Below are 26,261 nucleotides of genomic sequence, written 5' to 3'. Positions count from 1 at the left end.
TGCGCAGTCATGAGACTTAAAATTGAAAGGTGCCTTCTGTCAATCCAGGCACATCTCAAGAAACGGATCGAATGCAGCAGATTACATTCCCCTCCAACTTTAATTTTTTGCACCCTCCAAAAATGTGAAATTATTCTTAATATATTTCAGGGAAGCCCTTTGATACCAGAAATTGAGAGGAGCAATATCCTTGGCAATCGCAACATAATGAGCAGAGGGTAGTTGAAATCCTGCAAAGCTGTGCGCAGATAGAGAAGCTATTATGGCAGCGTTGCTTAACACCTGTTCTCACCACTTTACAGGAAGCTGAGTCGCAAACTTTGGGAATAGATTATGTGGGCAGCATCGCAAAACAAGATCTAGAAATAGGGAGACTTATTAAGGAATAAACTGGGAAGATGAAATAAAAACAGGCATGAGGGTAAAAACCTGCAACATGCTGAAAGAATTGAAATGACATTTATAAATTGCTGAAGCTTCACACTGCCTGCCATCTGTTATTCTCTCTGTAATCATTTACCTAAAGGTCATTAGAGTCTTAAATTATATTCTTTTACTTGATTTATTTCCAAGATGAGTTCTCATAATATTAACTACTTGGTAATGAATGTATTCAGTATTTTAATTTAAATATAATGATACAATCTATAAATGTGGTCATGATTAATTTTGGCAGCTTCTGGAAGTGTTTTGAAATCAGAATAATAAGTAATTATTCCAATTTAGCTCTGTAACAAATAACTGGCAGCCCTGTGCTGTTGTTTTTCTTAATACTTGAAAATCTCCAGGTTCTCAATAGCCTTTGGGAAGATGTTAGATTTGTCTTGCATTGCAATTTAAAAAAAATCTTTTCATTCCTCGCCTTGATAATTTAAAATTCGAGTCGTTAATTCTAGGCATGGAAATATCTGACCAACTTTAATGGTCAGTCACAAGCCAGTGAGCTGCGAGGGATCTCAACGATGAGGTCTTATCACTGATTTCAGTTACAATGGAGGTCTTTTAGAAATGTATCAAAACAAAGAACGTTCTGTGCTGTTTGCACTGAATTAGACATGGAGACCCATGGAAACACTGACAATTTCTGAGGGGTGTATAAGTCCCAACACCCAACCCCAACCAACCAATTTTCCCCTGCAACCGCTGCCTGTCCCGCATCGGACTTGTCAGCCACAAAAGAGCCTGCAGCTGACGTGGACATTTACCCCTCCATAAATCTTCGTCCGCGAAGCCAAGCCAAAGAAGATGTGTCTGAGAATGAATTACTGGCGTACCCCATGTTACCAAAGTATTGCTGGAATGGAAGACAAACACTCTACTGCATTTTATGTTGTACACAGATGTCTCTGTGTATGACATAAATTGATGCACAATAATGCTGATCAGGTGACTTTGCATTGGGAAAGCCGAGCACTAATTAAAATGTTATCAACATTCAACTTCACTCTTGGTTTTAGCAAATGCCAACAATTTATTATTTTCAATGTAAAATGGCTCCGTGTGGCTTCAAAATATGATAAATCTTTGGTGCATTTGTATACATTATTACAAACTACAAAATATCTTTTTCCTTTCTCTTCAATGCTCGAGGATTAGCAAAGCTTCAGTTAGCTCCTTAAGGCTGCAATAGTTGATTCATACTTTGCAATTTCAACAGCTGGCACAAGGGCCGCTCCTCCTCTCAAGCCTCAGAATACTCTGAAGAAACTTCCCGGCCTGCCACTCCTTTCCCCAAGGCCTCCAAATGATTTTCTCATCTGTCATCCATCCATCCAATAATAATAGGGTGGAGAATGAAACACTTAAAAAAAAGCCTCTCCTTCAGCTCTGTGAGTAAATTGTCAAGTATGGTGTGGCATTTAGCCAAGTAGATTAGGAAAACATACAGTATTCAAGTGGGCCAGGCTTAGTGTCTGGTCCGTATTGAATTACGTGTATTCACAAGAGCACAAGCCCCAGCAGAAGGTTGCCGGATGGTAACAACGAGCCATGAATCCTGACGAATGTATCTCTTTCCCCATTTCAGGTCACTGATTTCATCAGATGATTGCTAAAGACCAACAGCTGTCCAACACCATGCAAGTACTTGTGTATTCATGCATTGTGGAAAATGAGTAATTGCAAGTCAGCCAGCTCAGTTTGTATCTCTGGTCTGGATCCACTCAATACTAAACGGTGAGGCAGAAAAATGACAAAATATTTGCATAGTTCTTTATTATATTAGAATTTGAAAGGAAAGCTTGTGAAAATCTCACAGCAAAGGACAAATCTCACAGTGTCATTGTCCATTTTTCAATTTGTGGAAAGGTAATTAGAACCATGCAAACTATATGCTATTCTGCCCACCGAGAAAGAGGCGATTCTGCCCACCGAGAAAGAGGCGATTCTGCCCACCGAGAAAGAGGCGATTCTGCCCACCGAGAAAGAGGCGATTCTGCCCACCGAGAAAGAGGCGATTCTGCCCACCGAGAAAGAGGCGATTCTGCCCACCGAGAAAGAGGCGATTCTGCCCACCGAGAAAGAGGCGATTCTGCCCACCGAGAAAGAGGCGATTCTGCCCACCGAGAAAGAGGCGATTCTGCCCACCGAGAAAGAGGCGATTCTGCCCACCGAGAAAGAGGCGATTCTGCCCACCGAGAAAGAGGCGATTCTGCCCACCGAGAAAGAGGCGATTCTGCCCACCGAGAAAGAGGCGATTCTGCCCACCGAGAAAGAGGCGATTCTGCCCACCGAGAAAGAGGCGATTCTGCCCACCGAGAAAGAGGCGATTCTGCCCACCGAGTCTGCCCCACCATTTAATCATGAGCTGATCCATTTTCCCACTCAGCTCCACTGCCTGGCCTTCTTCCCATAATCTTTGATGCCCTTGCTAATCAAGAACCTATCAATCTCTCTTAAATACACTCAAATAATGTGCCTGCAAAATTGCCTGTGGCAACAAATTACGCAGACTTAGCACCCGCTGGCTGAAGAAATTAGTATACATCTCTGTTCTAAGCAGACACCTTTCAATCCTGAATTTGTGCCCTCTTCTCCGAGACTCTTCCCAACTTGCGAAATAACCTTTTTACTCGTTCCATGGCTTTCAACATTCAAACTGTTCCAATGAGATCCCCCTTAGCCATCTAAATTCCAATGAATACAAGCCAAGAGCTGTCAAGATAACCATATTTCAAACATTGGTGAAACCACACTTGGAAATCAGGATAGAGGTAGACCCCATCGGGAAAGAGGTATAGGCCATCGTGATCAAAGAACAGGTGCCACAAGACTCAGACCTCCAAGTTCATGAAATGTTGCTACCCCTCAACCATCAGATTCCTAAACAACAAACTCAATCAGAGACTTGTTGAAGGACATTTCTGTGAGCGCTGTACACACCAGGTCTCAGTATACTCCTGGCTCCACGTGTCTGACTGCACCCAAAGGGGCCAGCTTGAGTCTTTATACGGGCCAGTGATTGACAGCAGGCAGGTGGGGCCAGCCTCCCAGGTTGCCTAACTGCAGGTACAGTGGTTGCACCCTGCAGTAGGCCAGTAGGAGTGCAGCCAGTGTAGTGGCTGTATCACCACAGTTACTTTGCTCATTATTTATTACTGAATATTTATTTTCCTGTATTTATACAACCAGTTTGTTTACATTTTTTTCTTTGTTTACTTTTCTCTCTTTTGCATACATACCTTTCTACTTGAGTACAGTTTACAGTTACCAATAAGTAGAAACTCTTCCTGGTCCACATGAAAAAGAACCTCAGGGTCTATGCGATGTCATTTAGGTACTCTGACAATAAATTTGAACTTGTAGATTGTACGAAATCCGGCCATCTAGCAGTAGGAAAGATATCACAAAGCTGGAAAGGGCGCAAAAAGATCCACAAGAATGTGACTGGGACTGGAGGGCTTGAATTATAAGATGAGTGTGGATCATTTGGGACTTTTCTCCATCGATTCCAGGAGGCTGAGGAGGATCTCAGAGAGGTTTATAAATCATGATGGACATATAAAAATTAAATAGTCATATTCGTTTCCCACCCCCAAACCCACCAGGGTATGGGGATGCAATTCACTGGTGGGCCACAAGACCTGCTCCAACCCTGGGCTCTTAGTGAAGTTTAGGGTTGGAACTGATCTCAGGAAAAAAACGGTGAACACTCATATTCCAGGCTACATGAAGAACCTCAAGTCAACTCAAAGGAGGCACAAAAGATCATTCCAATTGGTTTAGATGAAATGAGGAAGCTGTAAAAATGGAAATAAATGATTACCGGGGTTACTTGGAGGATTCTGAGTTTCAAAGCTCCATTTTCCATGAGACAGAGGAGGAGGCTGCTTCGACCCATTGCCTTTGTGGCAGTTCCCAAAGCATTCCCATTCCCCTCTAATTTGCTGTTGAATGTTCTCATAATTTCCATCAACTTCATCCCACTAGTTCCACCATTCCCTTAACAGGTATTAAATTCCAATTTTAAATGTAAGAATTAAGAAAATAAAATTTCTCGGATTGTTGTTCTGGGACAACACGGTTCACATAGCAGCTAGCACAATGCTGTTACAGCGCCAGTGTCCTGGGTTAGAATCTGATGCTGTCTGTAAGGAATTTGTACATTCTCCCCGTGTCTGCGTGAGTTTCCTCTGGGGGCTCCGGTTTCCTTCCACCCTTCAAAATGTACCAGGGGTTGAAGGTCAATTGGGTGTAATTGGGCAGCAAGGGCTCGTGGGCTGAAAGGGCCTGTAACTGGGCTTTAGGTCTAAATTTAAAAATGTAATTTTGCTCTGTTTAGATAATGGTTCAAAGAGTAAGATTTAAAAAAAAACATTTAGTTTGTTTTTAATGAAACATAGTTTCTTAAAGTTTCTTAAATATTTCTGTCCTTGCAATATCTCTTATCAAGTTTGAATGGCTTAAGGACATTCTGAAACAGAAGACTTTAAATCTTTGCATTTTTTTTAATGGTTCTGGCTACAGATATTTATCACAAAGGCATTCTCCCAGCATTCTGAAAAAAAATAAATGAGCTCACACTTTTCATTGCTGACTGAAAAACCCAGATATTCTTCAGGGAACTACAGTTGTGAGGCAATATTAAGGCAGAATAGAGTTCCTAGAACATATAACATTAGAGCACAGTACAGGCCCTTCAGCCTTCAATGTTGTGCCGACCTGTACATTCCTCTGAAAAACAGTACTAAATCCTTCCTTCATTGTAACCCTCAAATTTTCTTTCCTGCATATGCCTGTCTGAGAGTCCCTAAATGCCCCTAATGTTTCAGCCTTCACCACAACCCCCGAAAAGGCACTCCAGGCATCCATAGTGCTTTGTGTAAAAGACTTACTCCTGATATCTCCCCTAAACTTTCCTCCCTTCACTTTGTTGAGATGACCCCTAGTGTATGCCATTTCTGACCTGGGAAAAGGTGCTGGCTGTCCACCTTATCTATGCCTCTCAGAATCTTGTAGACCTCTATTAAGTCTCCATTCATACTTCATCGATCCAAAGGGAGAAGTCCCAGCTCTGCTAAACTTGCCTCATAAGACTTATTTTCCAATCCAGGCAACATCTTGGTAAATCTTTGCACCTTCTCCAAAGCTTCCTCATTCTTTCTATAATGAGGTGACCAGAGATGAACACAATGCTCTGTGTGGTCTCATCACCAAAGATTTGTAGAGTTGCAACTTGATCTTGACCTCAATCTCCCTATTAATGAACCTCAATATCCCATAGACCTTCTTAACTATCCTATCAACTTGCACAGCAACCTTGAGGGATGTATGGATTTGGATCCCAAGGTCCCTCTGTTCCTCCACACGTTTAAGTATCTGACCATACCCATGTACTCAGCCTTTGGCTTGTACTTCCAAAATGCATCATTTCACACTTATCAGGATTGAACTCTATCTGCCACTTTTCCGCACAACTCCGCATCCTATCTTTAACCTTTTGTAACCTCCAACAAACTTTAGCCTATCCACAACTCCTCCAACTATAGTATCATCCACAAACTTACTGACCCATCCTTCCACTTCTTCATCCAAGTCATTTATAAAAATCACAAAGAGCTGGGGTCCCAGAACAGATCTCTGTGGAAGGATGGGCCAGTAAGTTTGCGGATGATTCGAAGGTTCGAGAAGTTGTGGATGGAGCTGTAGTTCAATGTACAAAACAAGTACAATATAAGAAATGCATTGATAAACTCCAAATCTGCTCAAAACACAAATGTAGATGAACTAGTCTGTCTTAGTTTTAATGCACTACTTTATATTTTACAGAATTTCCCAGTCATACAAGTTAAAAGTCTGTAGCCATCTCTTCTTCCATGATCAAGCTTACAGTTCCTTGATAATTTGATAATTTGTCACACAAACATGCCTGGAGCATCCTAACTTCAATGGATATTTTTGCTTTTGCCCATCAACTGCACATTGGCCTATTCCCCTGAATTGCTTCAGTCACATAGTAATCTATTGATTTAATTTAAATTACAGACCCTTGGGCACTTGTATCATTACTAAAGTCAGGAATGGGCCAATTACCATTGTGGCCAAATTATTGATGAAAGTCATGAGCAGTAATGGTCGATTTCCAAAGTAATTCCAATGAAATCACCTAGAAGGCTCTCCACCAGCTATACTTTGTGAGGAGTTTGTGTTGATTCAGTATGTCAGCAAAGACTCTTGAAACCTTCTACAGGTGTACCATGGAGAGCATTACATCACTATCTGGTATGGTCATGCCAATACACAGACAGGGAAAAAAAATCCAGAGAATTGTTAACTTTGGCCTGCAACATCACGGACACCAGTCTTCACTCCATTGAAGACATCTACAAGAGGCCGTGTTTTAAGAAACCAGCCTTGATCCTCAAGGGCCTCCACCACCCAGACCATGCCCTCGTCATTCTGCTATCATCAGGAGAAAGGTACAGGGGCCTGAAGACGAGCATTCTGTGGCACAAGGACAGCTTCTTCCCCCTCTGCCATCAGATTCCTGAATGGACAATGAACCAGACACCACCTTACTTTGAATTTCTCTTTTTTTATTTTGTGAGGTGGTTGATAGAAATGTTTGGATAATTGATGCTTCTGAAAGACAATGAGTTTCATGACATGGTCATGGCAATAAATTCTGATTGTGAAAAGTTGAATGTTGAGGATTGCCCCAGAGGATGGAGCAAACAGCCTGGTCATCTATAAATGCCTTCATCCTAACAAAACTATTACTGCAGTTACTTCTATTGAAACAACTTTGCAGGAATTGGGGATTGGGGATTTATTCTAATAGGCTACCGGTGACATCCATGCTTTTCTTAACTCAAAAAGACTTCAGTGTTGAAAGTTTCTATGGTTTTATGGCAAATATGGTTATAGGTGCAAAAGGGAACATGAATAATAAGAGAATATTGTCAATGAACACTCATTGTTCCAGTACGATAAGTCTCCAATTATTGGGTCCAATTATTTATTTTTAAACGTAGAACACAAGGAAATTGTAGCAGGTATAGGCCATTTAGATCCTCATCCTTGGCCTCATCTCCTCTTCAGTGCCAATTAATTGATCTTTCAAAAGCTATCTCCTTTCACTTTAGGTTACCCCAATGATCTAACCTCCACAAAGTCATCAGCCTCTGCAAGAAGTTCCAACCCTCTTAGCTTTAAACATCTTCCCCTAATCTTGCAATTATATTCCCTCAATGAAGAGTCTTCCATTAGTGGAAATATTTCAACACCTCCTTAGGATTTTATATGCCTTAATATATGGTCAAATAAGCTTAGAAGAAGTGATCTAATTTATTTCAGTGCTTGCGACAGGACAACTCTCTCATTCCAAAGGTTAGCATTCTAAAACACCGTCAAAGATTCTTGGAATCGAAGTGCAAATTTATCTGATGTAAACACAACAACTGAACTAGTCATTCAAGAGACTACAGCCATTGTAATCTGGAGCAAAAACAATCTGCTGGTGGAACTCAACAGGTCGAACTGCATCAGTGGGAGAAAAAGAATTGATGATGTTTTGGATCAGAACCCTTGACAAAGGCTTCCAACCACAGAATGTTGCCCATTCTTTTTCTCTCACTTATGCTTCACGTCCCACTAATTTCCCCAGCAGATTGTTTTTGTTTGCCAGCTGCACTGGTCAATTCAGCTTGCACTACACTTATGGGGCATCAGGATACAGACAATTCCTTCTTATCTCTAAGTAGTGAAACACAAAAGTCTGCAGACGCTGTGATTGTACTAAAAACACACAGAAATGCTGGAGGAACTCAACCGGTCTCGCAGTGTCCTCAGGTGGCTTATTCCTTGAAGAAGGGCTCAGGACCAAAATGTTAGTAATATATCTTTACTTCTTATGGATGCTGTGAGACCAGCTGAGTTTCTCCAGCCTCTCTTTTTTTTTTGAATATTTTATTTTGAGAATTTTCAATCAACGTGCAGTCAAAAAGATGAATAATCAAAAAGTAAAATATCAATATCCATAATATTAAAGAATTAATATAAATATTGATATTAAAGAAACTGAGAAAAAAGGTATCAATGCAATTCAATTATTATAAAGATAGAAAAATTACAATAATACTACAAAAATGCAAATTCAATGTCCATGTTGAACCAAAGTGAGAAAAAGATAATAGAAAGAAAGAAGAACAAAATAAGAGGAACCCTCCAACCCCCCCCTAAAGAAACAAGAAAAAAAAGGGAAAGAATACGAAAAAGAAAAGATTGGCCTCACTTCGGATAAACCCCACTCCTATCAAGGGACAAATAACCCGACTTATCTACTGTCCTCAGTGCTGCGAGCACTGGTTGGAAAGAGACTGGAGGGGGGAATCATTGAAGATTTACCCCAATGTACTTTAGGTATGAATTCCATATTCTTGAAAATACATCTTGCCTGTTTCGGAGGTTATAGGTGATCTTCTCCAGGGGAACACAATTCTGCATTTCTATCTTCCAGCGGGCTAAACCTAGTTGCGAATCAGATTTCCAAGTAACTGCTAAGCATTTCCTGGCCACTGCAAAAGCAAGCTTAACTAATTTTAATTGATATTTCAACGGTCTTATTTTGTGTCTTACATCTTCTAAATTCCCCAATAAAAATAATTCATGTACTGGAGGCTATGGAATTCCAGTAATTTTTTTTCCAGGGGTGTGGTGGTACACCACTGGCCTACTACAGGGGGCAACCTCTGTACCTGCAGGAGTGTAAGGGGACAGGACAACACCTGGCCGGCTGTCAATCAGTCCGCCTGAATGGATCAAGCCCCACCGGGTCGGGTGTCAATCACCCTCCAGGATATAAGCCTGCGCCGGCCTCCTGAGGCCTCACTCAGAGTTGCTGCAGCTACAGCCAGCCTGGCTCTGTGGAAGTCTTTGTGGATTAAAGCCTATTGTACAGTCTTTACCTTTGTGTGTGTCTGATTCTGGCTAACAGCGCACCACAAGGAGATTACCCAAATCGTTCAAGAAAGTCTTCACTTTACGGCATGACCAGGATGAATACAAGAAGGCACCTGTTTCTTGACCCCATCGATAACATTGGTCTGCTATTTCCAATTTGAATTTATCTAACTTCTGTGGAGTGATATATAACTGATACAAGAAGTTGTACTGCACCAGCCTATACTTTACATTAATTGTATTAATCACGCTGTCCTGACATAAGTTGGACTAGCAAAATGGATCAATTTCTATACCCAAATCTGATTCTTTTGTCCTTGTTTAGGGGTTGAATTCCTCCAGCATTTCAGTGTGTTTTTACTTCACACCTCGAAACCCACCAACTGGACAAAGGCCACTGTGAGGGAAAAACAGGAATTTTTTTTCACTAAACATTTGAGATGGTTTGAGCTAGTTTAGGAACTCCCACTAAATCAATTATTTTTGCGACTCAGCACTTTCAAAAAAATCTCCAGTGCCATGTTTGGTGGAAGTGTTTTCATCTGTCTTGGTCCTCAGAAATCTGACTTTAATCCCTTCTTTCTCACTTCAAAATCTTGCTTAAAATCTATTTTTCCAGTCATCTGTTCTTGTAAATTCTCTGTGTCATCATTATTTGCAACAATCCTGTTAATCTTCAGTAATGATACTATACAAATACTATTCAAGTTGGACTTATTTTAAACATGTTCCCTTGTCGTCTGATTATTTTCATTATTTTATCATTTTCAGTCAAATTGCCTGAGTCTACAAATCTCTAAAAGACAAACTCAGGTCTTTGAACACAGCACCCTTTGCTCTACATGGGAAAAATAATTAAAAAAAAATCAAGTAACTTGGCCTGACAGAATCTCTCTCTCCCGAGGCCATGCTATTTTCAGTTACGCTACTTTAGCTCTGTGGTTTTTACTCCAGACTGCTCTTGAAAACAAACTGTTGTTTGGAACGAGGTTGTTGATGTTGAATGATTATTATTAAAGATAGCAACCATCCAGACTTGAAGATGATCACGAAGGATATTTGCATTATATTGGCTAATCATTAGGACATAATGAATCTACCTTTAATGCAGATACCTGAAGCTGATGGGAGAATATGGTCACAATATATTCATTCTTCTACTTTGTGCATGGGGACACCAATATCCCCGAGTGAAAATCCCTGCAAAAGCTAGTGGACACAGTCCAGGATATCAAAGGCAAAAAACCCTCCCCCACTATTGGGAACATCTACGGGAACGCTGCCGTCAGAGAGCAGCAGCAATCATCAAGGATCCACACCACATGCTCTCTTCTCACTGCTGCTATCAGGAAAGAGGTCTAGGTGCCACAAGACTCACACCACCAGGTTCAGGAACAGATGTTACCCCTCCACCATCACACTCCTGAATGACAAACTCACTACTAATAAGTGGTAATTCTGTCTTACCTGCAGGATAAAGAATTTCAGGGTTCTATGTGATGTCATATACATTCTCTTAAATTTGATATTCAGCAGTTTTGTCAAAATTATTGCCAAGTCTCACACATACCATGTGCTTTCTCCTTCAGCAATGAAGACATTTACCATCAGGTGCAAAGTCTTCTCCAACAATAATTAATAGGCTTAACAATCTCATTACTCTTGAATCCAAAGGTCAGTTCAAACCATTTGTTTTTACCAATTGTTCCTGAGAATAACCACCATTAACTGATAATAGGCTCAAAATGGGCAGTAAAATATTTAAAACCACTGCATTTTCCATCCTTCATTTGTTATCAGTACTTTGTTGAGAACCTCATAGCATACCTGTTAACCAATGAACTGTAATATCTGGTAAACATAATTCTCAAATGTCACCACCTCAGAATGATGGTGCTTTTCAAAGTTGGGCTATTTGTAGTCTTAAACTAGCAATACCCAAGAGTCTACAATTCCTCACTGAGGAATGAATTTTCCCTTTAGCATTTGTTGAAAATGTGATGAACTCTTGTTTTCTGCTTTCTTTCTTGTTTCAGCTCATTATAAAAAATAAAGCTGTTAATGAGCAAGAACATTGAATCCAAAACATAACATTCAGATTCACAAGGAAAAAAAACAAAACAAAATGTATTGCAGTTAAGAAAAATGCTTTTCAGAGTATGGCCAAAATTCCCACATGAGACAGTGGAGGTAAAAGGATGAAGGCACTCTGAGGAATGGATCGGATAATTGATCTTTTACAGTACTATGAATGTGTGGATACGGTGTGCAAATTGTCTGCAGTTATTAAACATGACAATGAAGTCTAAAGTACATCAGCAGTTGGAAAGGGTTTTTGCCACATCCCAAAAGAGGCTCAAAAAGATATTTTACAAAATATATTTTTCCTTCCTATGAATTTTCCCAATGCTTCATGCAGAGTCTAACATTCAGGATCTCTGAAGAGTTTGACTTATTCCTGAGCCAGGATATTGAAGATAGTTCAAGAAGTGAAATATGTTGTCCATTCTGAATGGAATAGTAGAAAACCATAAATGCATCTTTCCTTTTTTTTTCTGTTTACCTTTCCTGTGTTTGAAAAATTTCATTTTCACTGTACTTGTTTAACGGATGCTTGTCCTTAACATGTTCTATTTTCTCGAAAGTAAGTATAAACAGTTTATCCACTGCATTGCTCACTGTAGGACATTTCTGGCACAGAGTATCCACAACACCAGCTACACAACAAACGTCACACCAACCCGTGAAACAGGTCATTCATTGTGCAGAATGCTTTGAAACATTTCAACAATGTGATGAGTACTGTAAAAAAAATTGCATTTGCTCGATTCTGAATAAGGAGCAAAGAGATTAATGAAATCATATTTTGTTCTTTTTAAGACCAGAACCAGATAAGAACAGAAATAACAGACATATCTTGTTCTGGAGGTCATACCGAACAAGCAAAAAGTTGATATTCTTTGTACTGTCCTGCTGGATTATTACTGAAGTGCAATTCAGGAAGGGAATGAAAACAATATTTTTTTTAACCAGGGTTGCAGCATTTTTTTTTAAGCCAAAAAAAAACTGTTGGAGGATCTCTGGGACCTGGTCTCATCTACCCCTTCCTTTATTTCATATGTATCTTCCCTCCTTTCCTCTTTGTCTGCTTCCACCTGTTATGTACCCCTCCTCCACTTGTCTCCATCTGTCTGCCGTCCTTTACCCTTCCTTAGTGCACCTATACCCCTTTCACACCGCCAACCCTCCTAGGAAGCAGGAAAGCTTACCGGGCATGCTGCACTCATGAGCCTTTCCCACTGCACCATAATTTACCTGGTTAGTCAGCAACTCGGCATTTTAATGGGTGTCCCGCCTCCCATGGGTACAATGTGAGAGCAGTTTGTGCTCTCACACCGCCAGAAGGCGATTAATGAGTTAACTCATCTGGTCTCTGACATTTACCCCACCAAGTGTCAGAGCCCGGTTGAAATTAACAGGAATTTAATTCATCCTGCCAGGTTGGGACATTTCACACTGCACGATTACCAGAAGTGGACCCAATAAATACGCTGGTTAATGCACATGGAATTGGCGGTGTGAAAAGAGCTAATAGGTTTCACTGACCACTCCACTCCTGTTTTACACTGTTCAACTTCTTTGTCCTTTCTAAGTCCTGAAGCAGAGTTTCGACCCGAAACATTGAGTGTCCATTTTCCTGCGTGGATGCTGCCTGACCTGTTGAGTTCCTGCAGCAGTTTGCTCTTGATTCCAACATCTGCAGTCTGCATCTGCAGACCAATTTTATTGTTAAATGCAGATTATAAAATAGTAGCAAAATTATTAATGAATAGGTTGGCAAAATATTTGCCAAAATTAATAAACATAGACCAGACTGGTTTTGCTAAAAAGAGAAAATTAGCTGATTACGTGACTAGATTACTGAGTATAATATATTTGGAAGTAGCAGTGGCCTTAGATGCTGAAAAAGCATTTGACAGGTTAAAATGGGATATTTTATTTAAAGTACTTGATAAATTTGGATTGGGACCAATAATTGCAAATTGGATTAAAGCATTATATAATAGACCAAAACCTAAAATTGTAATAAATGGACAAACATCCAGGCCTTTTCACTTAACTAGATCTAGCAGACAAGGATGTCCTTTATCTCCAGCTTTATTTATTTTAGCAATAGAACCATGAGCAGAATTGATTCGGTCTGATTTTGAAATTAAAGGTTTTAGAGTTGGTAGAGAGGAATATAAGATTAATTTGTTTAATAATTTATTTGACGGAACCGGAAAATTCATTGCGTAAATTATATTTGAGGTTAAAAGAATATGGAATAGTATCTGGATAAAAGGTAAATTGGGATAAAAGTGAGATTATAGACCTTACTAGAGGTGATTAGACTCAGTGTAAAAGAGATTTCCAATTTAAATGTCTGTCGAATGGAATAAAATCTTTGAGGATATAAGTAGATAATAATTTAAGTAATGTACCCTCTTAAAAAAAATTATGAAGATTTTTTTTTAAAATGGATGCAACTACCAATAACATTATTGGGAAGAATGCAGTATCTTTTCAAACATTGCCCACATCCCTTCCACAATTCCCCCCCCCACCCCCACACCCCAGGAATTAAATAAATATATAAGAAAATTCCTTTGGAAGGATAAGATGGTGAGTGTTTTGTTATCAAAATTAACATGGAAATATAAATTAGGAGGTCTACAACATAAATGAAAAAAAAATTATTATAAAGCTACACAAATGAGTTTGCTCTCATTTTTTTTGAAGAGGGAGAGAAATTGGCAGGGATTAAAATAGAGATGGACAAGGTAGGAGAGAAGATACCAGAAGATGTCATATATAAATGGGAACCAAGATTAATATCTAGAAACAGAGAGCCAGCACTGTAGAAATATTTGATTAATATATGGAATAAAGTAAATAATGAAATGGGAATAAGGAATTTTGGGTTAATTAAAATGCCCTCAATTCAAAATAGACATACCATTTACAATGAAGAATCAACACTTTAATATTTGATTCTCCAAAGGATTTAGAAATATAGCAGATTGTTATGAAGTGCGAAATTTAATGTCATTTGATCAATTAAAAAATAAATATGGAATACAAAATAATACCATATAAAAGCATATTTACAAGATAAATTTGGTCCAACAATGTTATTCCCTGAAAGAAGTGAAATAGAAATTCTTGATTTGCGATATATCTATTAAGAAACTTATATCTGTTATGGCAAAAGGGAAATTTAAAGCAGGGAATACATAGATCTAGACAGAGATGGGAAACAGATTTAGATATTATTGCGGAGAAATAATATGATAGCATGACAAATACAATAAATGTTAGGTATAGATTGGTTCAATACTATTTTTTACATCAATTATATCTTACTTCACAGAAATTAAATAGGTTAAAATCAGATTCATCAGATAAATGCTTTAGGTACCTTTTTTTCGTTCTTCGTGGTCATATTCAAAATTGAGACCATTTTGGATAGAATTAGGAAAATTTCTAGAATAAGTTATGGGAGTTCAATTTCCAGAAGATCCACTGCTTTTCTTACTGGGTAATATTTTGGTGATAAGACCAAAATTGAAATTGAATTTTTTTTCCAAAGAAATTTATGAAAATAGCATTAGCAGTTGCAAGAAAATGTATAGCAGTGACAGTGGAATCAGATTCCCATTTAGGAATGGAAAGATGGCATGCAGAAATATATAGCTGTATCTCTCTTCTCTCTCTTTGGCTTGGCTTCGCGGACGAAGATTTATGGAGGGGTAATGTCCACGTCAGCTGCAGGCTCGTTTGTGGCTGACAAGTCCGATGCGGGACAGGCAGACACGGTTGCAGTGGCTGCAGGGGAAAATTGGTTGGTTGGGGTTGGGTGTTGGGTTTTTCCTCCTTTGTCTTTTGTCAGTGAGGTGGGCTCTGCGGTCTTCTTCAAAGGAGGTTGCTGCCCGCCGAACTGTGAGGCGCCAAGATGCACAGTTTGAGGCGAGATCAGCCCATTGGCGGTGGTCAATGTGGCAGGCACCAAGAGATTTCTTTAGGCAGTCCTTGTACCTCTTCTTTGGTGCACCTCTGTCATGGTGGGCAGTGGAGAGCTCGCCATATAACATGATCTTGAGAAGGAGATGGTCCTCCATTCTGGAGACGTGACCTACCCAGTGCAGTTGGATCTTCAGCAGCGTGGATTCGATGCTGTCGGCCTCTGCCATCTCGAGTACTTCGATGTTAGGGATGAAGTTGCTCCAATGAATGTTGAGGATGGAGTGGAGACAACGCTGGTGGAAGCGTTCTAGGAGCCGTAGGTGATGCCGGTAGAGGACCCATGATTCGGAGCCAAACAGGAGTGTGGGTATGACAACGGCTCTGTATACGCTAATCTTTGTGAGGTTTTTCAGTTGGTTATTGTTCCAGACTCTTTTATGTAGACTTCCAAAGGCGTTATTTCCCTTGGCGAGTCTGTTGTCTATCTCGTTGTCGATCCTTGCATCCGATGAAATTGTGCAGCCAAGATAGGTAAACTGGTTGACCGTTTTGAGTTTTGTGTGCCTGATGGGAGATGTGGGGTGGCTGGTAGTCCTGGTGGGTAGCTGGCTGATGAAGATCCAGCTCTTGACGTCCTGTTTTGCGGAAACTGCCAAAATGTTTGGCCTGGAAGTCAGCCTGAAGAAAACTGATAGCTCTATACTACTTGAGAAAATTACATAATTTAAGGAATAAATATGATAGTTTTTTTTGAAAATCTGGTCCCCATACTGATGTACCATAGGTATCAATTTATAAAGAGCTTTCCTTGAACCTCATGAAGCCTTGCTAACTCCTTGAGATAAATAAATGATAATATTGAGAAGGCAAAGTTGTATGAACGGTGGTGATATTTTGCTCATCAGGTTTGTTTTTTTTTCTAAGCTTTTCTGTTTTCTTATTTCTATTTTTTTCTTTTTTCCTTTTGTTTTTTTTTCTTTTTTGGGGATTATTATTTGGGGGGAGCGGGTTGGTGGGATGGGGTATAATATGTCGTATGTATAACTGATTTGAAATATATGTTCACCATTTTCTGAATTTTGATATTAATACATGTACGGAAATTTAAATAAAATATATAAATAAAATCCAAAAAAAACATGCTCTTCAGTGAGTCGTGGCGTTCAAATTGGTTACCTTGATTCTAACATTACAGTAGATACAAAAATGCAAAGTACTTCATTGGCTGTTTTAATTCCTAATGAATTTCTGAATGTTAGCCAAGAACACGACCAACCATCAGATTAAAGCAAAACCTTACCGGGTTCATTGTCCTTATTTGAGGGCTATAATGGACTTGGGCATCAGGAACTCAGCAAACATCTCCATTTATGATCGTAATAGTACTGATGAAGTCACTAAAGGTGGTAAGGACTAGAACTTGAATGGCCTGAGGAACTCTTGCAGCATTTATAATCACAGGTATTTTTTCTTTCTGGTATGATTTCAGGCAGTGATTCTCATTGACTTTAGTTTTACTAGGGGCTTCTTCATGTCATGAGTGATTGTAGTACAAACGTACCGAAATGCTGGCAGACTTCAGCTGGTCTTTTAGGATCCATAAAAGAGCAGATATATCGCCAATGTTTCAGGTTTGAGGTCTTCTACAAGGAATAAGCAGAATGGGCCAGAAACAGAAAATCTTAGAATTCAGACGGTGCCAACTGGGGGAGGAATCCAGACCAACAAAAGGTGTTAAATGGATATGATAAGGGAAGAAGTAAGAATTGATCATGTCTCTGCAAAAGGAGACAGTGAAGGGAGAGACAGAACTGGAGGAAGGTGGCAGGGGAAGAAGGGAGGGGGAGATTTAACAAAAGCCAGCTAAGTTGATACTAATATCATCTGGTTGGAGACGAGGTGTTGTTCCTCTAATTTGCAGGTCGTCTCCGTCTGCCAGTTCATGAGACCATGAACAGACATGTCAGCAAGAGAATGGGATGGGGAATTGAAATGGGTGGTCACTGGGAGATCCACGGCATTGGGAAGACAGAGCCGAGATGCTAAACAAAGTGATCTCCCAGTCTGCGTCCAAGTCTCTCCGATGGAGAGGAAACCACAATGGGAGCATCGGATGCCATGCTCAGTTAAATGCCACTTTGACATCAGTGACGCTCACTTCCACCTCAGGTCATGTTTGACCGAAGCAGCGGTGAGGTCAGGAGATGAGATGAGATGTCCTGTCAGGACCCAAACAAACATCAGTGAGCAGGTTGTTTGCGAGTATGGGCCTTCAGCTCGCATGGATGTTGACACCTTCCATCATTTTGCTGATGGTTACAGTGGACTGATGAGGCAATGATTGGCTGGTCTGGATTTGAGTTGCTTTTTATGGAGGGGAGGAACCTGAACAATTTTCCACACTATCAGGGGGGCTAAGCACTGCTTCGAAGCATGGTTGGTTCAGAAGTTTTCAAGCATGACAGAATGTTGCTGAGGACCAGAGCATTTTGCTGTATCCAATGAAATCAGTCTTTCTTAATGTCACATAGAGTGAATCAAACTGGTTGAAAACTGGATTCTATTTAGTTGGAGTCCTGACAAGCATTCAGAGTTGGACTAACACTCAACACGTAATCCATTTGAGAATTCAGCAGGTTGAATCAAATCAGTGCTAGGTTTTAAGGTTTGTAGCTCATGTCGGTTCTTTCTCAGCTTGATTAAGGCCCATTCTGGGAGCTGTGTCACAGTGATGAATGGAAACAGACCCTTCAGCCCACTGAGACAATGCTGTTCATTGACCATCTACTAGTATTAATTGTACACGTCCCCTATTTTATTCTTCCACATTTCTACACAATACCCCCTCCCCCCAATATTTCATTGTGTACTTAAACACTGGAGGCAATTTACAGTGATCCATTAACCAATCAACCCGTTTCGTTTTGTTATGTGGGAGGAACTGTTGGTTCACAGAGAAAATACACATGGTGACAGAAAAATGTAAAATCCACACAGAGGTCAAGATTGAATCAGTGTTGTTGGAGCTGTGCATCAGCTCTCTTATCTGTGGCACTGTGCCATGATTCTGGTACCCGCCAGCTCAGTTAGTAGTGGTGCACCAAAATGATCCTTATCGATGAGCCCCACCCACAATTTAGTCTGCCTTCTTGCCTTCACCTGCACTTTCAAACGTTATTCAAAATGGTGGAGTTGAGATTCGTTAGAGAAGTCATGGGCAGTAATCAGCAGAAGGCTTCCTGAATCTAACCTTGGACGCAAAATTTCCAGAGATCTGGTGTCAATTATAAGGGTTCTCAGGAGAACTCCCTCTCAATAGCGCACAATAGTTCTGCCATTTCTGAAAGGCCGACAATGCAGGAATTTACCAGGAATTTTGAGGAGGTGTCCGAGGTTTTAGGCTTTAAGGATTTTTTAGGCTGACAGAATTGTGAGGTTATGGCATTATCCAGTTGCTGTTTAACTAGCTGAGAGACTGCTTTCCCAGAGTGAGCGTCATCCTCTGGTTGTTAGTGAGACAGACTTCAGAGGGTCAAACCAGCTGTATGTGCCTTTGTTGTGGTTGCCTAGGCTGGTGCTGGTTGGTGGTCTGTCTGGATTTCTTTTGCATGACATTCCTCTGCCTGCTATTTTAACAGAGAGATGAACCTTTTTAAAATAAACCAGTTAACTGCTTCCTTAGAATTATGGACAGAGGCCAGGTACACAATTAGACTCAGCACAGTATTTGCTAGTTTAATATGCATCAAAAACATAAGAGCATTTTGACAAAACTGCAGCATTAACATAAGTTGGCAAAGTTCTGGAAATATCATGGTGAAATATATACATTCCAGTGCACTCGATGAAGCATCCTCGCTTAGCCTATTTTGTATTTATTGAAAAAAAAATTGCCATGACTTGGTTCTTGTTTCTTGATGGCGGATGTGGAAAATAATTTACCGGGTCAAAGCACAGGCAATCATTACTGAATGACACAAGAAGAATCCTAAATGGGAGGGTTGTCAGAATTCATTAACAAGTACATTCATAATGCAAATGGTGATGTCACCATGGATCTCATAAATTATTTGACTCTAAATATACAGATTTGATGCCATTCATGGTTCAAAAAAATCAGTATCAAATCCAGAGTAAAGACCATCTACAGATCTGTGGCAAATTTGTAAAAGTGAATTAATTGCTTTCTATCGGCCACTAATTTGTAAACTGTAAAATTAAATGAGAAATTTAACATTGCTGAAAGCTACAAGGCCACCTGGGGCCCAGCTGTAATGAACATAACATTTCATGGTAGACTGTGCAAGCGAAGTGGATCATTGGATCTCAAGCTTCTTGTAATCTAGGAGACTGTTTGCCCCAAATGTCATTTTAATGGTGTAAACCCTCTCATTTTCATTTTGCTGTGTAACCTCAATAGGATTTAATTGTGGCAATCAACGCTGTTGGCAAGCTTCTCAGAGAAGTAAGTACAATGTATTAACTCCTTTACTCAACTGAATGAAATTCTTAACGAAATATAGACAAAAAAATGATGACTTTTCAGTACTTCACTACTATAATCCAGTTTACTTTTTGCAAAAGTTTGATTGGGATTATCTTCAGTAAATGTAGAATAATTTAATAGGAAAACTTGCCTGACCTTACAGCCTGAAACAATGTGCTCTTTCTCTTAGTGTTTTAAAAAAAAATTACAGCATTTTCCATTTCAGATTTGCAGAATCTTCTGGAAAACACTCAAAACGACTTTCTTGGCATTGGCAATTGGCTGAATGTGCGTAACAATGCCTCTCAACAAGTGTTTGTTGTTGGTGGTGTTGAGTGAGAAATCTGTGGGACCACTGAATCGCTAGAACTGTTCCCTTCAATTAAAGCTCTCTCATTGGACATTAAAAATTCCAAGGTATTATTTGAGAGAGTGCAGTGTGTATCTTGGACATCGATCATTTCTCAATGAACCTCATCAAACTATTTCAAGAACCTTGCTGTCTGCAAAATGGCAATATAGGCTTTAATCCTCAAGTATCAACCCTCATCTTTAAATTAAGCTTTCTCTTTTGGGAGCTCTGTCAGATTAGAAAATAACAAGAAAAGCAATGGCATTCTACCTGGATGAGGATTTAAGTTAACTTGCTCCATTCAATCTGAACATTTTTTTTAAATCTTCTGGTCATGCTTCTGGATTAACTGCCACAATTGATCTCTCTGTAAATGGATCCGAGCACAGAGAAATGTAAATAAGATTCGTAAATATTAATACACCAGCTTTATCATGAGGAAAATATGACTCATCCAGGTCAGGTTTTCATGAAGTTTGAAACCTTCCTTGCGCTGACTAACTTCAGCCTTGACATTGTTGGCAGTTACCAGTTGATAGTTTTAACTGGCAAAACAGAGACATTTTCCAAATTATTCAGGTATATATTGGCCAAGGATGTATTCCTGTTACAGCTCAGAAGATTTTTATAAAGTTAAGATTAAATTAACTTGGCATGTAGGCCAGAGATGTGGACACTATTAAATTGTACTAATGTGATAGCTTATCAAAACTCAGATTTGCTCTCGAGTCTAGACAGTGGTTAAATATCCAGTTGCGCACGTGTAACATCCACTTTCAAGCAACCCATTTACACTTGATTAAGAATTTCACTCATAACTGCAGATACTCGTGGAGATGCTCATCTTATACAATGCAAATCACAACTAATTTTTTTCCACACTATGCAAACCATTTCAACAGCTAAACACCTGCACACTGACATTTACAACATCATGCTTGTGAATAGGTTAAAACTGGAATTGTTTGTGTTGGACTCCCTTTGTGATTTTACCCCTCAATGTGCTGATCACATTGGTTAATGCCGGCTGCAGATTGCTCCAGAATGAATCTTTTGCTTGTGGACCAGGATGGTCATGAAACTCTATGACCTTTAAGAAACTTTGGGCATGCTCGGTACCAGGATTTCTCCATCACCTGACTGTCATAACTTACTAACCCTTGCTATCCAATGACAGAATATTGCCACGAGCTTTCTGGCAATGGGGGTCCTGTCACTCAAACTGATTCTCCCTACCCAATAACCCAATGTTCAGGAAAGAGATGACTTCATCATTCAGACTCTCAATGGATTATGAAAGCCTGATTAATGGACATCTCCACATATGAACAAGCTCTCATTACATTATAGAATTCAAAAGTCCAACATGCGTACAGACTGTACGTTCATTTCTACAAATGGCAGAACATGTTTTCTCTCTTTCTTTCAATTTCTCCACTTTTAGTCATTGTTTTTTTCATTTTTGAGCCTATTCATTAAAATATCATAGAGATATGGTTACCCTATCAAGTGATTTTTTTTTCTCCAATTCGTTGACAAAATTGATTTTTAGATATCTATTAAAATAGAACCCACTCGTGAATCAGTGATGGCCTGTATAGAAAAGATCCAGTAGCTAGAATATTCAGTAGTTTTGGATGATCTGCTATCACTGGGGTCTCCCAAAATTAAAAATTCTTCCTGCTCACTGCTGAGATCAACATGATATTTTGGCCTCCTTTCCTATTCACGCCAGGATCCCAGACTCGGTCAGCAATACTCATAGGATGCACCATGTTCTTGCCCTGCATCCACTGGAGCTGATAAAAATCACACAATGGATAGAGCAGTTTCTGGATCTCAGAGGATCATGAGTGTTTTGAAACCATCTTTATTGACTGATAGATCATATGATCACTGATCTAATCTGGAGAGAGTGCAGTTGAATTAAGTCATAAAACCTTCCTCTATCCAGTCCAACAAGACTGGATAAGCCTGGTCTAAGACAGAAAGCGTGACCTCACAAGATTCTCACTCACTCAGCTAGCATGCCTCATTTGTACACCTGGTTAAATTATGCCTCAAGTTAACTTCAACATGAAAAGAGAATATTCTTTGATATTTTGAATATACCAACACATCACTTATATTTGAAACTCACATTAAGCAGATTTAATAAACTGGTTGAACATTGCACTAGATGCATAGCAATAATAAATGTATATACACATATGTAATATATTTTATCAAAATGCTTGATATTAAGCTAATGGTGTACTAAACATGCATATACAGTATATTTAAGATACAAATCTGAAAATAAAATCCAAGCAAACACTTTGAAACTTCAACACAGTCATTTTAAATGACCTTAATACTGAATTCTTATTCTGTTAGGATATTAAAGATTTTCTTTTTCTTGCTCCTGCAAGATGGATGTGAGCTTTTTCACAAGGATCTCTCCCATCCTATCATTCAAGAATAAGCAATATCTAAGTGTTATCATGTTTAAGAGTATTTGTAATCAGAAAAAAAGATCTTCATAAATTATTCATAAACATCATAACATTATTCATGTCATAAACCATTATGAAAATCATAATGGAATTGGTGGAAGCCTTTTTTAAATAACATGTTACTATCAGAAGCACAGAAAATATCATAAATTAATTTCTGATATTTGGTTCTGCCTTTTTGGTTATTTTAAAGGGTTATTTCCTGCTTAGGTTGTATTTTGAAATACTAAAAAAACAAGTGGCACAAACTCTTTTATTTTTCATTAGACAATATTAAAAATTCTTAGCCATTGCCCATACTTAACTGTAATATGATCTTTGACCCATAAATAACTTTAAATGTTGTCAGTCAAATGACCAGTCAATTTGGTCTGACTAAGTTACATGGGGCCCATATTTGTATTTATAATAAACAGTAAATTTCATAGCTCGGTTGCAACAAGCAATAACCCTGACATTTTTCAACTCGAGTTCACCAAATAGGCAGGAAGTGAGGAAGCGCTGAGCCTTTGGTTGAATGTTCAAGAGAGTGTTATAAAGCTGGGCTGTCCATATGCCCAACCAAAGGTTATTTGCCTCAGAGTAACAGAAATCTCTGCCTTCAAATGTACCTGGGCTAAGAGACAGGGGTAGACCCAACCTTTTCTTCCTGTTAGCAAATGTGCCCTGGACCTCTGATTTAATAAATTATTTTCTTTTCATCAAATATAATGTTGAGGACAGACCACCTACAGTAAGTAAAGATAGAAAATAACATCTACCTTCCAGGAACTTCTCCCTTGGCTACTTGTGTCTGATTTCACAGCACCTTTCTCATAAGGGGCAGCCCAGATGAATCCACAATACCACTGGCAGGTCATCAAGAAATGTCTCCCTGTCCAGGTGTGGACCTTGAAAGTTGGTGACTTAAATTCATTCATCATTGACTTTTCCAGCAAATATTTTTTTAATATATATAGTCAAGAAGGATTTATTAATACTGAAAATATCCATACGTCGATTTATCAGTATCAACATCCTATGAGGTGCAGAATAAAATTTCCTTTATGAAATACTCCTTGCATCACTTGGTTATGAATACGTTTCACCTAGTGTGTTTATGCAATAGGAACAATTCCATCAAGAACTGGGTTCAGTATTCCCAAGCTATTTCTATGGGAGGCTCTTGCAATCTCCAAAAAAAAAATAGTTCTTGTCATCAGGCTTGATTCAAGTATAAGTCTTACAGGAAAAAGGGGGTGGAAATTCATCTCAGACAGCCAGCACTCAGTGTTGCCCATTTACCAGTGTGTGGGCATGGTACTCTACTTCTGAAATTTGGGTCCAATTATTTTGATGGAACCAAATTCTGTAAGTTGTATTCAACATATATATATATACATTACTATATCAGGTAAATACCAGATGTTATTAAGGATTCATTTCCACCCCTGTGTCCCAGATGTTGAACTTTACAGCTGGCCCATGATCTGACTGAAAGCCTCTCTTGCACATTATGGAATGTGGCTTGCTAAATCAGGCAGATTCCACACAGGCAAGTGAGCTGTTCCACTAGCTTTCCACACAGGCAAGCTGACCCATTGCTATATTGCTGAGTGTAGTTTCACCACACAATTGTGACAGTATTTGTGCATTTGTAAACATCTGTTCAAACTTCTTTTTGGACATGTAGTTAGCGATGAGGCAGCAAAAAGACAAACTAGCAATGACATCAAAATAATAGCCCAAGATGATGTATCCAGTGATTTTCCAGATCTCTGCCGGAAGGTAACTGTCATCCACGTTGCACTTCTGTCCAGTGGCATTGGGTGAGGTCGAAAACTTGCATGATCAACATCCATCGCCGCCACCTCCCCCATCACCTTTCAAACACGATATTCACAGAAGCTTTTGATGTGATATGTCATGACAACTTTTTGGTTTTAGCTATAACAAACAATACACAAATATATTGTACAATAGAAAAAAAATAGCGTAGTCTGCTACACAAACAGAATTCGACAAAGTAAACATCCACATCTAAGCAGAATACCAGTAAGAATACATGAAAAGAAAGCAATGTCCATTATGCACCATATTTTAAACAATGCCTTCAGGAGAGCAAATAGTATATTTATAACATTTATTTCATCATTTTAAAAGAAATAAACTTTTTTTCATGAAAATTGTAAATGCTTTGTTATATCACAGAATCAGTACATCAGAGCACACAAATCATTTAATATTACAGTGTTGTACTTTGCAATGCAACACATGAGTGTCGTTACCAACATTTTCAAACACTTTAACATCCAGTCCAAAGCTTAAGCCTTATTAGCATGTAACACAGTCTCTTCAACACTCATTTAGGATGAGAAACAAATCTCAGGGCAGAACAAGAAGCAGATCTTCATGCACTCTGTTGTGACTTACATCCGTATAAAATGAACATTAAAATTTGATTTCTTTTTAAAACCACAAAATCAAAACTCATTTTTCTCTCACTTTCCTTTACTGACACACATTTGAAGAGAAAGTCTCACTTAAAAGATTCATGCATTATACAGCTATGTTATTTTCAAGAAGAATATTTGCATTCTACATTCACCTCACACAATAAACTTAACAATTATCAACATCACTCTAAATCTATAAGCAGAGCAAATAACTTATTAACATTTACACTATTTTCAAATTCAAAGGGAAAACCATCATTAAAAATCATCATTTTTTAAAATCTCTTACTCATTCATTTTAAGTAATATCTATAAACTGAATAAATTCTGGTTACCCTGGGATACGGCTTACATCCAGTCCATGCGGACAATCTAACTCACGTGGACATTTAGTTTTGTTGAAAGATTAGGTCAGTTCATGATAAGGATGTAAATAATATGCCAGGGACCTCAATGCTATCTGATGCACCCAATATTTCTGTGCTCAAAATAGACATAAAAACATTCAGACAGCTCAGCTTTGAATATTTCAAAGTACGACTTAGTGGTAGTTAGAGTTGTACTTACTGGTGTTGGTTTGCATGGTTCTAACTGTGGTTGTTATAGGTGGGGGAGACACTGAACGGACAGATACATTGTCATCATCCTGAGAACAGCCAGCCTGGATTGCTCTGAGATAGCTGTGGCTTCTTGAGCGGAAACAGCCAGGTATGGGCAGGTCGAGAGCATCCACTGCCTGGGAATCCACCTCATTGAAGACAGACTCACAGATATTTTCATATTGATTGCTAAAATCCATTTCTTGCTCCTTTAAGGGAAATATAATGAAGTAAAATAAATATGATTGAAAAATGAAACATCGACACAATCCACCAACATGCCAATTGTCCTTCAGCAGAAGTCAAAATGCAGAGATGCTGGAGGAACTCAGTCAGTCTCTCAGTGTCCATAGGAGGTAAAGATATATTGCCAAGGTATGAGGAAGGGCTCAGGCCAGAAACTTAGATAATTTATCTTCACCTAGAATGGACGCTGTGAGACCGGCTGAGCTCCTCTAGCATTTCTGTGCTTTGACTGCAATCACAGCA

The 26,261-nt window shown here is 39.1% G+C and overlaps 1 protein-coding gene across 33 annotated transcripts in view; it reads right to left on the bottom strand.

Annotated features, from left to right (window-relative positions):
- LOC138735739 (disks large-associated protein 4-like) overlaps window positions 1–26,261 on the bottom strand; it is a 482,104-nt gene that overhangs the window by 78,818 nt on the left and 377,025 nt on the right. For all 33 annotated transcript variants that reach the window (XM_069884077.1, XM_069884055.1, XM_069884063.1 and 30 more), the window contains one exon: window positions 25,741–25,981. In XM_069884077.1, coding sequence (XP_069740178.1) covers window positions 25,741–25,981 — 241 coding nt within the window. The remainder of the gene's footprint in view (window positions 1–25,740; window positions 25,982–26,261) is intronic.

This window comes from Narcine bancroftii, chromosome 6 (assembly GCF_036971445.1).
Source record: "Narcine bancroftii isolate sNarBan1 chromosome 6, sNarBan1.hap1, whole genome shotgun sequence".
Taxonomy (NCBI): Eukaryota; Metazoa; Chordata; class Chondrichthyes; order Torpediniformes; family Narcinidae; genus Narcine; species Narcine bancroftii.
Note: the sequence above shows the minus strand (reverse complement) of the source record. Positions and strands in the feature narration are given on the sequence as shown.